Source organism: Ostrea edulis, chromosome 10 (assembly GCF_947568905.1).
Source record: "Ostrea edulis chromosome 10, xbOstEdul1.1, whole genome shotgun sequence".
In the NCBI taxonomy this organism is placed as follows: Eukaryota; Metazoa; Mollusca; class Bivalvia; order Ostreida; family Ostreidae; genus Ostrea; species Ostrea edulis.
In genome coordinates this window covers 37,570,685-37,586,019 of record NC_079173.1, presented here as the reverse complement: position 1 = coordinate 37,586,019, position 15,335 = coordinate 37,570,685, and the positions used below count along the sequence as shown (strand labels likewise).

At 38.1% G+C, this 15,335-nt stretch overlaps 1 protein-coding gene across 2 annotated transcripts; it reads left to right on the top strand.

Moving 5' to 3' along the window:
- The first annotated feature begins 1,612 nt into the window (after positions 1–1,612).
- LOC125665986 (kielin/chordin-like protein) lies at positions 1,613–10,282 on the top strand. Of its 2 annotated transcripts, XM_048899034.2 has the most exons (7): positions 1,613–1,745; positions 4,147–4,272; positions 6,954–7,109; positions 7,814–7,975; positions 8,087–8,221; positions 8,751–8,873; positions 10,111–10,282. In XM_048899034.2, the coding sequence occupies exons 1-7, from the start codon at positions 1,688–1,690 to the stop codon at positions 10,257–10,259; spliced, it is 909 nt and encodes a 302-aa protein (XP_048754991.2). In that variant the 5' UTR covers positions 1,613–1,687; the 3' UTR covers positions 10,260–10,282. The 2 variants fall into 2 exon arrangements, with proteins under 2 accessions (XP_048754991.2, XP_048754992.2); XM_048899035.2 differs by lacking the exon at positions 6,954–7,109.
- The last annotated feature ends 5,053 nt before the right edge of the window (positions 10,283–15,335 follow it).

The following is a 15,335-nucleotide window of genomic DNA, read 5'->3' as shown; positions in this document are numbered from 1 at the left end:
CTTGTAGACTGAAGAATGCAGTTTTAAAAGGATGAGTTAGAGATAAGTCATGTTGAGAGAAAATTGCTGGAATTTTTGTTGAGTGGAACTGGAATTAAGTGCAAGGTTCGATGTCGGTACTAACAGCAAGCGTGGGACACATGCATGATCATGGATTGTCTTGAGGGTTGTCACGGCTTCCGGGTGGATAAGTGAGTGTTACAGAGGGTTTTTCGAGTTTTATCAGTGAATTCCTAAAGCTGTGGCAGCTGTTGTAACGTCGTACAGAAGCCTCATTTCGGTGCCCACTCATAAACAAAACAATGGTTGGTGTACATGTTCTGTTGGTTTTTCTTATTTCTGTATCTTTGAATCGGCGTCACAAACATTACAAGTTACAACAGCAACCGTGTTTGGTTTTAAAAAGGAAGATATTATATATCATCTGCTGCTAATTCTCTAATTCTTTGTTTGGTTTCTGTTTTGAATGTATTTACTGTTTGTGATTAAGGTACGATAGGAACAAAATGATTTTGACCCGTACAGAGATCCTTCCTAATATCAAAATTACAATCCCTAGACCACATGTTGCTTGCATCTAGCACGTTCTGATTTGGTTTCCATTTTGCTAGGAGAGGATAAACTTCACCCAATATTCCCAAAAATTAACCCCCCCCCCCCCCCGGAAAATTGTTCTTTTCTTTTGTTATCCTTAATTGATCCTGATTTGAAATAGGTCAATTCCATAGGTGACATCATCTATTTATCTCCGATAGTTGATATGTTGATATCACGAATAAGTCAATCACATATCTGAGTAAGTGATATCACACATTTCAAAGAGGTGATATCCATAATTTGAATGTGCCACCAGTATCACGGGCACCCATTCCAATAGACATTATCACTCTATGGCAATAAATACCAAAAATGCTGCCTCGTATCAGGACGACCTAGTGAACTTGTAAACCATCTACAGAAGAAGAGCACACCAGTTTACTTTCCAAAGTTTACGAACGAAATTTGGAACTCTGTGTAACTGATAGAATCTGATCGGTCATGGGTACTTAGTGATGACACATGCTACATGTTTATACCAAACCTAACTCTACAGTTATCACTTATCTACAGTCTACGACCTGTTACTCAATAGTGGTAGTTAACAGAGAACAAGGACATTGTGTCGTGGGCACCACTTCCTCTATCCATTGCATGAAACTTTACAAACAATGACACTAGCATTCAAGAAGAAATGGGCTATCATTACAATTTGTAAAGATATTAAAGACGGCAACAACTTTGGAAATGCAATTATTTCCTCATGACAAATTCTGCACTGCAAGTGAAAATTTGATATGAATAAGTCTTGATGTTGATGCTACAAGCTACATGTAAACAGTAGGAGGGAAACAATGCAAAGCTCACAATGTCCTTGTATTTTGATAATGATTGTTTTACTTGGATATCAGTGGAAAGGGGTTTTGTAAAGTAACGTGAAGTCTTTTAATAATACTTCATTCCTTTTCTTCATCTAAATTAGAACCTGATCTCCAAGTTCTTGGAGACATTTCATGTCTTCCCAGATCGACAGCATAACTTTGACATTGAGAAGTGGGTCATTGAAATCTATACACGTGATGTCACGTGACAGCCCGATAGGACAGAACTTTGGATTATCTACAACACGTTCTCTGAAGACTGAGAAAATATGGCGATATCCATTGTTCTAGGCTGCTTTGTTTTGAGTCTTGTTTTGGGGGCTGATGGTAAATATTTTCTTCTATTCATACACCATATATCAAATTTCAGATGATTATTAGTATTTTTTAACTGACTAACTTTGATATTTTTCTGTTTTAATTTATGATAACTTTACCAGTGTGACAACAGAGATATGATAACAAGGACATAGAATGGAAATTCGTAGATATGTATTAAATTATATATTAACATTTTATCACTTTTTACATCCAATTGAATTTCTTATGTCAATTCAAAATTTGAAAAGGCACTGGAGGTGGTTATACTTAGTGTAGGGAGGGTTTTTCAATGGAAAAACTATAAGTTTTCATTTACAATCTCTATCTTATTTAAAATATTGTCTATATTTTTATACCTCTTGACAAGTTGCCTCCTACTTCAATTTTGTAATATATGATACAAATAATGCAGATTCGAAACTAACTCAAAAGTAAATTCATTAATTTGTTTGATACATGTATGTTTTTCGGGTCATTTTCCCCCAAACAACACAAATTCGTTGAATCGGCAAGATGTAAAATATACAGCGTTCGTGACTATCATCTGTTACAGTCAAAGCACTTAACATCACAGATAAAAAAAGGCCAGGTACGATTCAGCGCGGACTACTGTGAAAGCATTGAATTGGAATAGTACTTTTTGATTGATTGTATATTGTTTCACATCCCTCACGATATTTTTTTCACACATATGGAGACGTCACCATTGCCGTTGAAGGGCTGTAAACTTTAGGCCCATGCTCGGCGCTTACGTGCCACACCTGTGTAACAAAGGGCCTCGTTTTTTGCAGTCTCATCCGAAGGATTCAGTCGTTTCTACCGACAAGCAAGGGGCAGTACTGAGGACCTATTCCCACCCGGATCCCCGCGGGAATAATAATTTTTTAAGTGAATCTCAGTACAATCTATCATTGGGCCAAATGCTGCCTGACTTGTGTCATACCGATTATTAGGCTGTTGTTAACACACTGATTTTGACTACGAATAACTCCGTTTACCTGATCAAGTTATAGGGCTCATGGCGGGTGTGAATGGTCGACATGATGCTTACTCCTCCTAGATAAATTTCAGGTGACACGATGTGTCCCGATATGAACACACGTTCAGATACGATCACATGCGTTATAATAAGATTGTCCCGATCAAATTCACGATTGGACCTCGATCGCATACGATGATCACGATCTGGGTCCACGATTTGGGACGATCATGTACGTGCAGATACGTTCGTATACGTTACGATACATTAATCACGAACCGATGCGCTATTTTAACGACTGAAAATTAATCGTGTTGATCGTAAAAAAAATCACATCAAAATGTTTTTACGATAAACACAATTGTCACGACTGCCGCCAATATTAGGTAAGATTTGATAGGATAACCACGATTGTGACGTCACGACTGACGCCAATATTAGGTAAGATTTGATAGGATACCCACGATTATTCCACAATTAAGACCACTATTTCAACCGTGCCGCGAATCGCGATAGTGGGAAGATAGCATAACAGTCAAAACATTTTCTACGATCAACACGAATAATTTTCAGTCGTTACGATCGCATCAGATCGTATTGCATCGTGACAAAACGCAACATATCGCATCTAATCGTGCTCCCAAACCGTGATGATCCCTATTAGTCTTTTATAAGATGAACACCGTGGTTTGCTGCGATGTGTTTTGATGTCCCATGATCTGCCGCGGTAGTTATAATATAAGCTTACAGTAATGCTGCAAATGCCACGTCATTAACCTCAATATCCGCCATTCTCAGTGGATCTGGGTTGTATTGTTCACTTTCTAGATGTTTAGAAGATAATGACGTGAATGGTCAGTCGGGCTGTATATATACCCATCGGAGTTCAATCGTAGCTCAAACAGTGACCATCTTCAATCCTGATCATGAAAGACATCGCGATCACAATCGCATCCTATCGCAACATAGCGCATCGGTTCGTGAGCAACGTATACGAACGTATCTGCATGTACACGATCGTCCCAAATAGGGGGCTCGGATCATGATGATCGTATGAGATCGAAGTCCAATCGTGAACTTGATCGGGACAATCTTATCAGAACGTATGTGCTCGTATCTGAACGGTGTTCCCATCGTGTCACCTAAATTATCTTTCGTGACCTTACCGCATCAAATCGTTTAAGAACATCTTAGGGGACTCGCATCACCCCGTATCAAATCCTGAAATTCCAGAAAACTTCCGCGATCTGCTACGAATGGTCAATCGTCTCTATGGTAACGGATCGCACGGCAATGTCGAACACCTTTTCAGTGGTACATTGAAATCTTTTGTATCTTTTATGTTTTCTGTCATACTTGTTGTTCTATAAACAACAAAAGGATTTCGTTTGATTGAAAACGAATTCATTGATTCCAATATTTTAATAGCGGTGTGTAATTTCGACGGAGTCTCGTACTCCATTGGAGACACCAGGATTGCAGACGACGGATGCAATTTGTGCACGTGCACAGCCACGGGGATGGAGTGCACGAAGGGAGACTGTACATTTCCACGTAAGATTAAAATTCTTTGTTTAGTTTTACTTTCTGGTTTCACGAAATTGTATCATACAGTATTTCGTTACTTTTTTGGTGAAATATATATACAAACGTAGAGTATTGTTCTGAAGTCTTAACGGAATGTAATTGATCATTTTAAAGAAGGCACGAAAAGGGAATATAATTTGAAAGAGTTTAATAGAAGCACATTTGCTATAACATTTGATACGTAAGTACTATCAGTGAAAAGAAAGCAGTCAATCCATACCTCATGCTAATGCTTGCATTCTATGTATATGACTTGATAATTGAGCTGAAGAAAATGAGCAATTTCAGCATTAGTTCTGAAATGGGGAAGCGCAGTCGTTCAGTAACACAAAATTATTAGTAATGTATGTTATATAACTACAAAATCAGTCACGTGTCACTGAGGTGATCAGAAGTGTGTTTCCAAGATATGCGAATTTTGACATTGTCTCTGACAACAGTTTGCCGGATCTTTGCCATTACCTCGGACAATAGTATACAATTATTTCATGCCTACTGGGAAACAGTCAAAATATTGTCCCGAGGTAGTGGCGAAGACCCAGGAAACTGTTGCTAGAGGCAATAGTTTTAACTATTTTTCAAGTAGGCATAAAATATTTTTTTCTATTACAATGTACCTAATCTGCCAATCGAGCAATTGTTCTCATGTGACCATGAAACATTCGTCACGCGATCAGGTAACAGTAGGTCACGTGATGAACTTATTCACCCCTGCTCATTTTGTGCACATGCCTGTTGAAAACAGAAAAACATATGTTATATCAATTTATATAGTAGATTAGGTAATAAATTTGACTGTTTTCCGAGTAGGCATGAAATAATTGTATACTGTTAATGTTATTCTATTCCCCGGAGAGTCATGTTTCCTTTCCAATTTCTATTCGTGCGATATCAACAAACCACAAATGTAAAAGCGATGAGAAGCGGCTAGAGACACACCACGAGCAACAGCAACCCACTCGGCTAAATCTGCTGCAAAGGAGCAAAACAAAGGGACAGTCCATCGCCTAGTTTTACATCAAAGCAGATTTCCATGATGACCGAGATCAAAGAAGCCAAAACGGTCGACAGGGGATGCTTACTCCTCCTGGTCACCTGATCTCTACTCTGGTATATCCTGAGGTCCGTGTTTGCTCAACTTTCTATTTTGCTTATAGGAGTTATGAGATTGATCACTTCACCATTCATCCCAAGAATATGCCGTTATACCGACATGTTTTATAGCGGCTCCAAAAATATCAACAGTATTCGTGGAGTCGTCGGACCTATGAAAGGTTTTGGTGAAATAGCTATCTCAATTTTTTTTATGGCATGTTAAAGAAATGCACACACATATCGCGATGAGATACTAGCACAACCTTCTTGTAATGCCATAATGATTCTAAATAAATCAAAAAGGAAGGAGATCTCTTTTTAACAATAGATAGACCAATAATCTTAAAATATCATCGATAATTACATAGTCAACGAAAACGCGACGTATATCAAGATCCATGGGACATTTTTACTCTTGCGAAAATAACAATCAAAAAGGTTTACTCTTATTTTTAGATTTCGTAAAAATCTTTCGATTCGGTAGAATGGGACTTTCTCTTCAATACCCTTGAACATTTTATCTTTGGCAAATCATTAAAAAAAGTCCAAACTTTCGGATAAAAAATAACCAGATGGATCTCAAGAACATGTCAAATGAGTAGAGGAATTCGGCAAGGATGCCCAATATCTGCAATTTCAAATACAGTTTGAGTGAAAAACTCGTGACGGGACGTAAAGCAAACCCGTGGACAATCAATGTGCTTAAATTGTTCATTGGGTACACTTGAGTGTAAATTGTTCATTGGGAACACTTGTATGTAAATTGTTCATTGGGTACACTTGAGTGTAAATTGTTCATTGGGTACACTTGAGTGTAAATTGTTCATTGGGTACACTTGAATGTAAATTGTTCATTGGGTACACTTGTATGTAAATTGTTCATTGGGAACACTTGAATGTAAATTGTTCATTGGGTACACTTGAATGTAAATTGTTCATTGGGTACACTTGAATGTAAATTGTTCATTGGATACACTTGAATGTAAATTGTTCATTGGGCAATCGTATGTTTTACTTCCCGTTGAGAATTTTCACTCATGTTGAAACATCACCAGCTGTATGTGAAGTACCGCAAATTTTGACTTATGCTCAGCGCTCAGGACGGTAGTAGTGAGGGTACGCCTGCCGCAACACGGGACCACAGTTTCTAAGGTCATATCCTCAGAACCCGTGATTCTCACTTCTAAAGTGACAAGCGTTTTGACGAAGGGGTAATCACAACCCATGTTTACGTCTTAGGTTTGACGCGGCCATGGCACGAGCAGAACTCGAACTCATGACCACCAGGTTACGAATCGAACGCTCTACCACTGAGCTACCGCGTCAGTTCTAATCCTGTATAGGTGATGAGCGAGGGGAATGAGCGATATTGGAGAGCAGGACAACAATTGTAATCATGGTCTTTTTTCATTTTGTTCAAATAAACTTGTATATATGAAATATGGGGTCTTTCACTTTGAGGAATGCTTCCAAAAATTGCTACTGTACGACAATGTCTTGTCCGAAATGTTCCGTACATATGTACGTATTGAGAAAGCTTCTACTTTACTTAGACAGATGTGCCTATCATGGAAGAATTTACTTCGAAGGCAGTCATTTTAATGCATCGGATGGTTGTAACCATTGTTTGTGTACTCTGCACGGAATCGCTTGTACAGATATGTTTTGTTTCGATACTCAAACGAGCACACCTCCACCTGTTGGCAAACGTGAGTAGATGGGACTCTTTTATAACAATCAGCCATTTATCAAAGATATGTAGAGGGTATTTAATAATAATGTTTGGATATATATATATATATATATATATATATATATATATATATATATATATATATATATATTAGGTTCGAAAATACATATATCGTGTTATTGATTCCTTCACTCCATCCGCTAATAACAAACGTGATCGTTGAAAATGTTGCTCACACCGTTACCCTTGGCTAGCGAAGATGATGGAATATAACTTATCAAGTCTAAAAACATACATGTACGAATGATTTAATCAGATATTATAAATGATTAATGGATCGATTTTTAATTAATCAGTTTCAGCATTGATGAACCTCTTGTTATGATGGCAGATTTAGAAATTTGGAAGGTTAATCAGTTATGATAGATTGTAAAACCGGTAGCGCTTTGTAGATGATCATCTCGGTGAATGTTGGACATGCATGTACAGGGGCTAAGCCCGTTTGGGCCCGAACAAATGTTTTAATGGTATCACAGAGGTCCGGCTCAAACGGGTTTAGCCCCTGTGGTTGGACATACAGAATTAGTGAATGATATATTCGTACATCATGAAAGTACGATTCTAACGGGACGTTCGTTTACTTCCCTAGGGATCGCTATCACTAATGTACCTCTCGTCTTAACTCAGTCTTCTATTTCACCTTCCCTCTGTCCTATGTAGGGGAGCTTACTACTACTACAACTGTTCCTCAGACCGGGGGGTGTCATTACAATGGGAAGACATACTGGGCGGGGCAGAGCTTCCGGGCGGTAGACGGGTGCAACACGTGCTACTGTTCAGCACATGGTGGGGCCCTGTGTACAGAAATGTTTTGCCAACCAAGTAAGATGTTCTCCGCGTTATTATGATGTGTGACATTCTGATCTCCTCGGTATTTAACGAATTAAGACTACATGTCATCGGAACCCCTTGTATTCTTCTATTGCTCTGCAGTGTTGTTATGTCACTATAATGGAACTGATCACAAACCTGGTACCAGTTACTCCTCCACTGATGGTTGTAACACGTGCACCTGTACACATGGCGGGTTAACTGCGTGCACGGAAATGGCTTGTATGAAAAGAAGAGGTACTGTATGAATTTTCTTATGTATAATAATCATTGTATACTAATATATACTAGCGGAAAAAAGAAACTGTGCATTATAAAATTTAGCATAATTTTTCTATATTTATTGTTTATATTTGTCACATATTTACAGTGATTTTATTTTGTTGTTCAGGTATTGTATCTGGTTATCATCAATAGGGTTTTGTTATCGCATATGTGATAAAACGAGCTCCTCCCACCTTGTTATCGCATGGGTGGTACTAACATCAGAATTACACAATGGAAACAAGACAGGGATAATTCAGTTTTCGTGAAGTTACTTTTGGTGTTTCACGTGCGCCGATCGATGTCTGGGGCGTTGAAACAGACGAGAAGTGTTATGTAACAAATACATGTATACACATACCTGTGACCGTTTTTGCAGTCATTAATGTTAATGTCACTTAATTGTTGTGCCTATCAATTAATTCCTATGCTTATCACTTAATTTTTGTGCGTATGATTAATTATCATGCTTATCATTAATTATTGTGCCTACTTATTAAAGGATGTACCTATAATGGACGCCATCATGAAGCTGGAGTGACATTTAGAAGTGTTGATGGGTGCAACACGTGCACATGCGCAGAGGATGGAACTTACTCCTGTACAACAGAACCTTGTCTATCAGGTGCTCTTTAATATAAATACGAAATGTAAAGATAAAGAAAAACATTATTAGATATGTATATACATGAATGATGCTCTGATGTAGGTTGTATAAATTCAAACGTTCAATCATCAACACATAAAGAAAAACATTGTTAGATATGTATATACATGAATGATGCTCTGATGTAGGTTGTATAAATTCAAACGTTCAATCATCAACACATTTAGCTGCAAAGTATAGATGGAAGAACTTGGGGGGGGGGGGGGGGGGGGGGGGGGGGGGGGGGGGGGGGGGACCCGACTTGCATTCATCCAGGGGTCGAAATTAACTTTTTCTACCACAGGCTAATTTTAACCTGTGGGAAAAAAATCCACAGGCTAAAATGAAAACCTACAAGCTAAAATAAAAATAATGAAGCAGTGTTCTTTTTTCATACTTTTTTAAAATCAATTATATTCCCCATCATTACTGAGCTTAGTGGGTCAACAGACATCGTTTGGAGAAGACAATTACGTAAGTCATATAGTGCAATGTTTAGGTTTCATCTACGATCATCTACGCGGTGACCAGTGCACTCGTGTCATCACTACAAGTTGTAGTACAACCCGAGAATGAATTAATGTAGATAGGACATTTTGATAAAATTGACTACCGGAAGACTTTGTAAAACATTTTAGACTCTGATTTCTTTTTAGATAAATGAATAACAAAAACCTCATACTTGGAATTCAATTTAATGTCCCCCTATAAGTGAACAGGACTCGTAGCAGATCTCTGTTTTTCATCATAACGCGATGTTCGACCTCTAAAGCATTTGTTTGATGCCGAGTTTCTCAAAAAATCATAAGAGAAAAATCCGGATAGAAACGGTTGTTAAAATCGGTCGTTTATGTAAGCGTTTGTATGATTCTGAGTGCAAGTTAAAGAAAAGCGAATAGCGCATCACCGTATAAAACGGATACGATACGATCATGGTTTGTAGATCACCACTCGCTAAGATTTTCGAGTGCCCACTATTTTTACTCGCTATTTTCTAAATTTACTCGCAATTTGCGAGTATTTCTCGCTAATTTCGAGCCCTGTCATCCGTTTTAAAGTATTGCCTATATTCTGTTTATCAAAGGTTTGAGGTTATAACGAACAAAGAAGACGTGCAATATACACCAGTTTTTATGCCTTACGTCAGGGGTGCGAGATTATAGCGAGAAGATAGATATATATATATATGAAAGTTTTAACCAATGTATAATTTCAGAGATCTGTAACTATAACGGCAAGGAATTCAAAGTGGGCGAGGCTTTCCAGGCTGATGACGGGTGTAACAGGTGCTTCTGTACGGCAGGGGGCGTGGCAGCCTGCACGAAAATGTACTGTCCCCCCTCCACTGCTGCATCAAAGTCATAAAATAAAATAGGTGCTAAAATTCATTCCAGTTTCATTTTGAGTGTATTATGATTTAACGCCATGAATAAATAATTCTGTTGTACCACGAGTTCACAGTTTGGTAAATTTCGTGAGCAGTACATTTTCAAACATTACAAATTTTGGTATGCATGTATTAATACGCTTTCCCAGAATATTAAGCATGATTACATAAATTCGTATACTAGTATCCAAAAGTAGCATAGTGTCTTCAAAGTACATGTACTGCAGCTGCGACCTCGCGTTAATGCATCTAATATTCAATGAAGAAATAGGCCTCAATTTTGAAAATACATGAAAGTATGAACTGCGACGCTTCACGTCGCTGTTATATAGAGCCAGACCCCCCCCCCCCCCCCCCTCATAGAGAGACTCCCCACCCCCACCCCCGGAAATCTGGCTCTAGAGTGAGCTTTCCCCCCGGAAGTCTGGCTCTAGATTGAGCCTCCCCCGGTAGTCTCGCTCTAGAGTGAGTCCCCCCAGCAGATTTGCTCTAGAATAAACCTTACCCCAAGGGGGAAGATTCACTCTAGAGCATCCTCTTGAAGTCTCGCTCTAGAGGTACACTCCCGCTTTCATCCCCTCCTGCGCAAACTATGAAATAAATTTTAGTTTATCGGACAGGGACTTACCTACTTACCTGTCATACAATATCATACAATGCAATATGAAATAAATATTGTAGCATATGATACATTGTTCATCTCTCTCTCTCTCTCTCTCTCTCTCTCTCTCTCTCTGAGTTAAAATGACTTATTAATTCCAATGTGTATTATTTATTCACCGTTTTCTTATCCTGAGTTTCATGAAAGACTTAAGCAAACTCATTTAATACCCTGCTGACAAAGGTCTTGGTATCTCCATAAAGTGATAGTAGTTTACCAGGAATAAATGAAGGGGGAAGTCCTGCTATGGGGGGAAGTCTGACTCTACAACTAGTGATAGAGTAGGTCTTCCCACAGGGAAGTCTGGTACTTCTCTGGGGGTTCTCCTGTTCTAGAGTGAGCCTTCCCCCAGGGGAAGGCTCACTCTAGAGCCAGGCTTCCGGGGGAAGGCTCATTATGGGGGAAGGCTCTCTCTAGAGCCGGGGGGGGGGCCTCACTCTAGGGCCAGGCTCCCGGGGGGAAGGCTCACTCTAGAGCCAGGCTTCCGGGGGAAGGCTCACTCTAAAACACCTGCATACTTCATGAATCGCTACCTACTGAATGAAGTAAGTATGCGGGCGTGAAGCCTTCCAGTTCATACTCTCGGATGTTTTCAAAACTGCTTCACAGAAGTTTATTTCTCGTATCATTTCATCCCAGTCGTTAAAAGAGATGTTCTGTATTCATATATATTAATACACGCACTGTGTACAACTGCCACATACTCATTAGGAAATTACTAATATTACAATTGTAGAGATATCAAAGGCACAAACATTGCTATTGGAAATGTAATAAATACGCTTGTATCTGTATCACTTTTTATTGGTATCAAATAAATGCTGTTACTTAGTCAAGCGTTCCCACGAACTAGTCTCATCTTCACCTTTAGCAGATTTGTACTTATCTTGAGCTTTAAACTTGCACCCGTTTCTTAATCTCAACACAGAGATGCACATGTAGAGCTGACATCCATAATCTATACATGTAGGTGTGAAAATATATAGAAATAGGGCTCACGGCGGGTGTGACCGGTCAACAGGGGATGCTTACTCCTCCTAGGCACCTGGTCCCACCTTTGGTATATCCAGGGGTCGGTGTCTGTCCAACTGTTTTTAGGAGTTGTGCGATTGATCACTGGTCCCACCTCTGGCATGTCCAGGGCTCCGTGTTTGCCCAACTCTTAATTCATATTCAGAATTCCTAATAGGAGTTGAGATACCTTTTTTATGTAGGTGTCGCCATGATTTCTAGCATATAAATGGGTGCAAATACGAAACTAAGACACGTAGTCAGTTGTTGAAGAAATTCAGATGAAAACCTGTGTAGTGGAGGGAAGATGAATGGTTAATATGAAAAATAGACTTTTAAGAAGGACAGCGATCTTGATTGTGTACGGTGTATAAATTCCCTCGCACGGTACTCGGATTAGGTTTGGGTGGTGCAGATGTAGACCAAATAAGAAATCAAAGCGAAAAAAGTGGCACCTGCTCGGAGCATGATTTGTACACCAACATCAGTATATAAGGATTACATGTAATTTAGGATAATAATTTATTAACCTTACCAATATGGAAATACAAATGACATGACTTTGATGTACATGTATATTCCCTACCCACATGTTTCAATTCCGTGAGGATCCGAGTTAGAATAGGTCCTCAGTACCCCTTGCTTGTCGTAAGAGGTTACTAAATTGGGCGGTCCTTCGGATGAGACCACAAAAACCGAGGCCCCGTGTCACAACAAGTGTGGCACGATAAAGATAAAGCTCAAAGGCCGTAAGCGCCGAGCATTGGCCTAAATTTTGCAGTCTTTCACCAGCAATGGTGACGTCTCCAAGTGAGTGAAATATTCTCGAAAGGGACGTTAATAATATTCAATCAATCAATCAGAACCAAAATGTTTAACAAACACATGAAGATGGTGTCAACAGGACTGAAAATATAGTTAATAAATTCATGGTGACCCATCCATGACTAACATGCTACTTTGACCCAAAAATCGAACCTACAAGGTTCCATAAACTGGTCGTTGGAGAAACAAACACGGTTTTTTTAAAAACAAATATTGACAGGATGTGGACTAAAATACAGTAATATGTTAAGACATAAACTAGAGTATGTAAACATTGACAGAATGATCAAACTAATTATATTTATACACATTGTGGTGGCATCCAAGTCAAAATTGGAAAATGCTGGTATTGAATATTTTTCACCTCATTCAAGTCAGAGGTAAGTTAACATATTGAACACACGGGGCTCATTTTCAGTATGAATGGAACTCTTATATATGTTTTGATATGATGTATGAAGTAATCGCAGATGTCAAATCGAACATCAAAATTCATCAATAAACATCACAAATGTCAGGAAATTTAAAAATTCTACGTTGTAAGGAGTATTGAGAGTCAGTCGCATTAGCGGAAACATGTGCATCTCTATTTTAGGCTTCATGAATATAGATTGGTGATGAGGCAGAGACATTCCAAAGAAATGCGAGACTCAACAACATTGCTTCTTTGTTGGTTCTTTATCTTACCGCATTGTGTTGTACTTTCTCTAGTATCTGAAATTCCATGTTTTTGATCAAATCAAATGATTTTAAGAATCAGATACGTAGAAACGATCATATCGGATCATAAAAAAGGAACTTCGTTGGTAAAATTTCAAATACCACTTTTTAATTTTACTTGTTTGATATACGTTTCCTTGAGAATTTTTCACTCATATTGAGACGTTAGGGGCTGTAGGTGACGTAAGTTACAAATTTAGACCTGTGCTTAGCACTCAGGGCCGTAGCAGTGAGGGTTCTTTATCGTACCAACGCCTGCTGCGATCTCCGTTTTTAATTAAGGTTGATCGATCCTCATGTGATGTCATAGGTTTTTGCAAAAATCTTAATAAATTAAATTTTGCACATGATTGAAATATATCTTTCTGAGGAATGTTATTCACTGGATATAATAACATATCTAGTTAACTAATAATGCTGAAAAAGTTTATATTTTCCATAGATAATCAATTATTTATGATTTAGAAAATGTTGTCAAGGGCAATAACTCCTATGCAGAAATTTCCTCTACTGGATGTCTATTATACATTGGTTTCCCTAATATCCACAATTAATCTATACATATTTATGAATAAGTAGTTGTTTTTTTAAACTGTCGGTATTTAAATTTTGTCATTTCAACAAGTTTCAACTATTTTCATTTTTCTGTTTAACGAAAATGTGTAATTTTCTGATGTTGATGTATACTTCTGGTTTTGTATGTCTGATATCTTTAAAAAGGTGGTAACATATACATTTTCTTTGATTATTACTTGAATTAAACTATATTGAGTGGAAATTAATAAAGTTTTTCCACTTTTAATCATTAATATTGATAAGTCACATGAGGATGGAGCTACCTTAAGGTAATCTCTGAAAGGCCCGTGATTCTCACTTCTAGATGCCGAGCGTTTGGCGAAGGAGCAACCACTACCTATGTTTACGTCTTAGGTTTGACACGGGCATGGCACGAGCGGAGCTCGAACTCACGACTTCCCGGTTACGAAGCGAACGTTTTACCACTGAGCTACCGCGACCGGTGCCACTTGTTGAGAAGTAGAAAATGTCACTACACATATAGTATTGAAGTGCAAAAGTACCTGTGTACACATGCATACCCAGCGGGTAGAGTGTAGAGTACGCTATGTACAGCCAATGTTGAGTATTTGTCAGATAAGCTTAATTGTTGTAATTATTGATGTTTATAAGATTTTCTATATATATATATATATATATATATATATATATATATATCGTTTCGAATTTGAATGCAACGTATATGTATTTTCAGGCAATACATATGTCTGAACCCCATTCTTCCAATGTTGCAGTATCCCAGTTTCTAGATAAAATGTCATGGGACACATTTTGATTATTCTATTACATTAAGTTTAAATATAACTATATGCATTTCCAAACTCTTAATGTCATTCAAAGATTTTTCTAGTCTCGGTTTCAAACCAAATTAATTTCAAAATGGCAAGAGTTGGCATTTCAATCCACTCAACATATTAAAAATGTATTATGGAAAGGTTACCCTGCTTCTAAATTTCACGAACAAATCCACAACTAAAATGTGCAGTATTTGCTTGTAACGGACAAAAAGGTTACATATCCCTGTTTACAGAAGCAAGTAAAGTTTATAAGTATTTATTGAATGAAATTCGCATTGACAGGAGTGGTTACGCTTGTGAATTCTGTGTTGATAAACTTAATCGTATTCTCAAACTTGATGAGGAAACTCGGGGTAAAGTGGATGTGTTGAAATCTGACAGACTAGACTTGATCGGACAATTATCTAAAGAGAGCGGCGGTTACGTATATTATAGGTAAATTTATTACACTGGTGAAATCAATA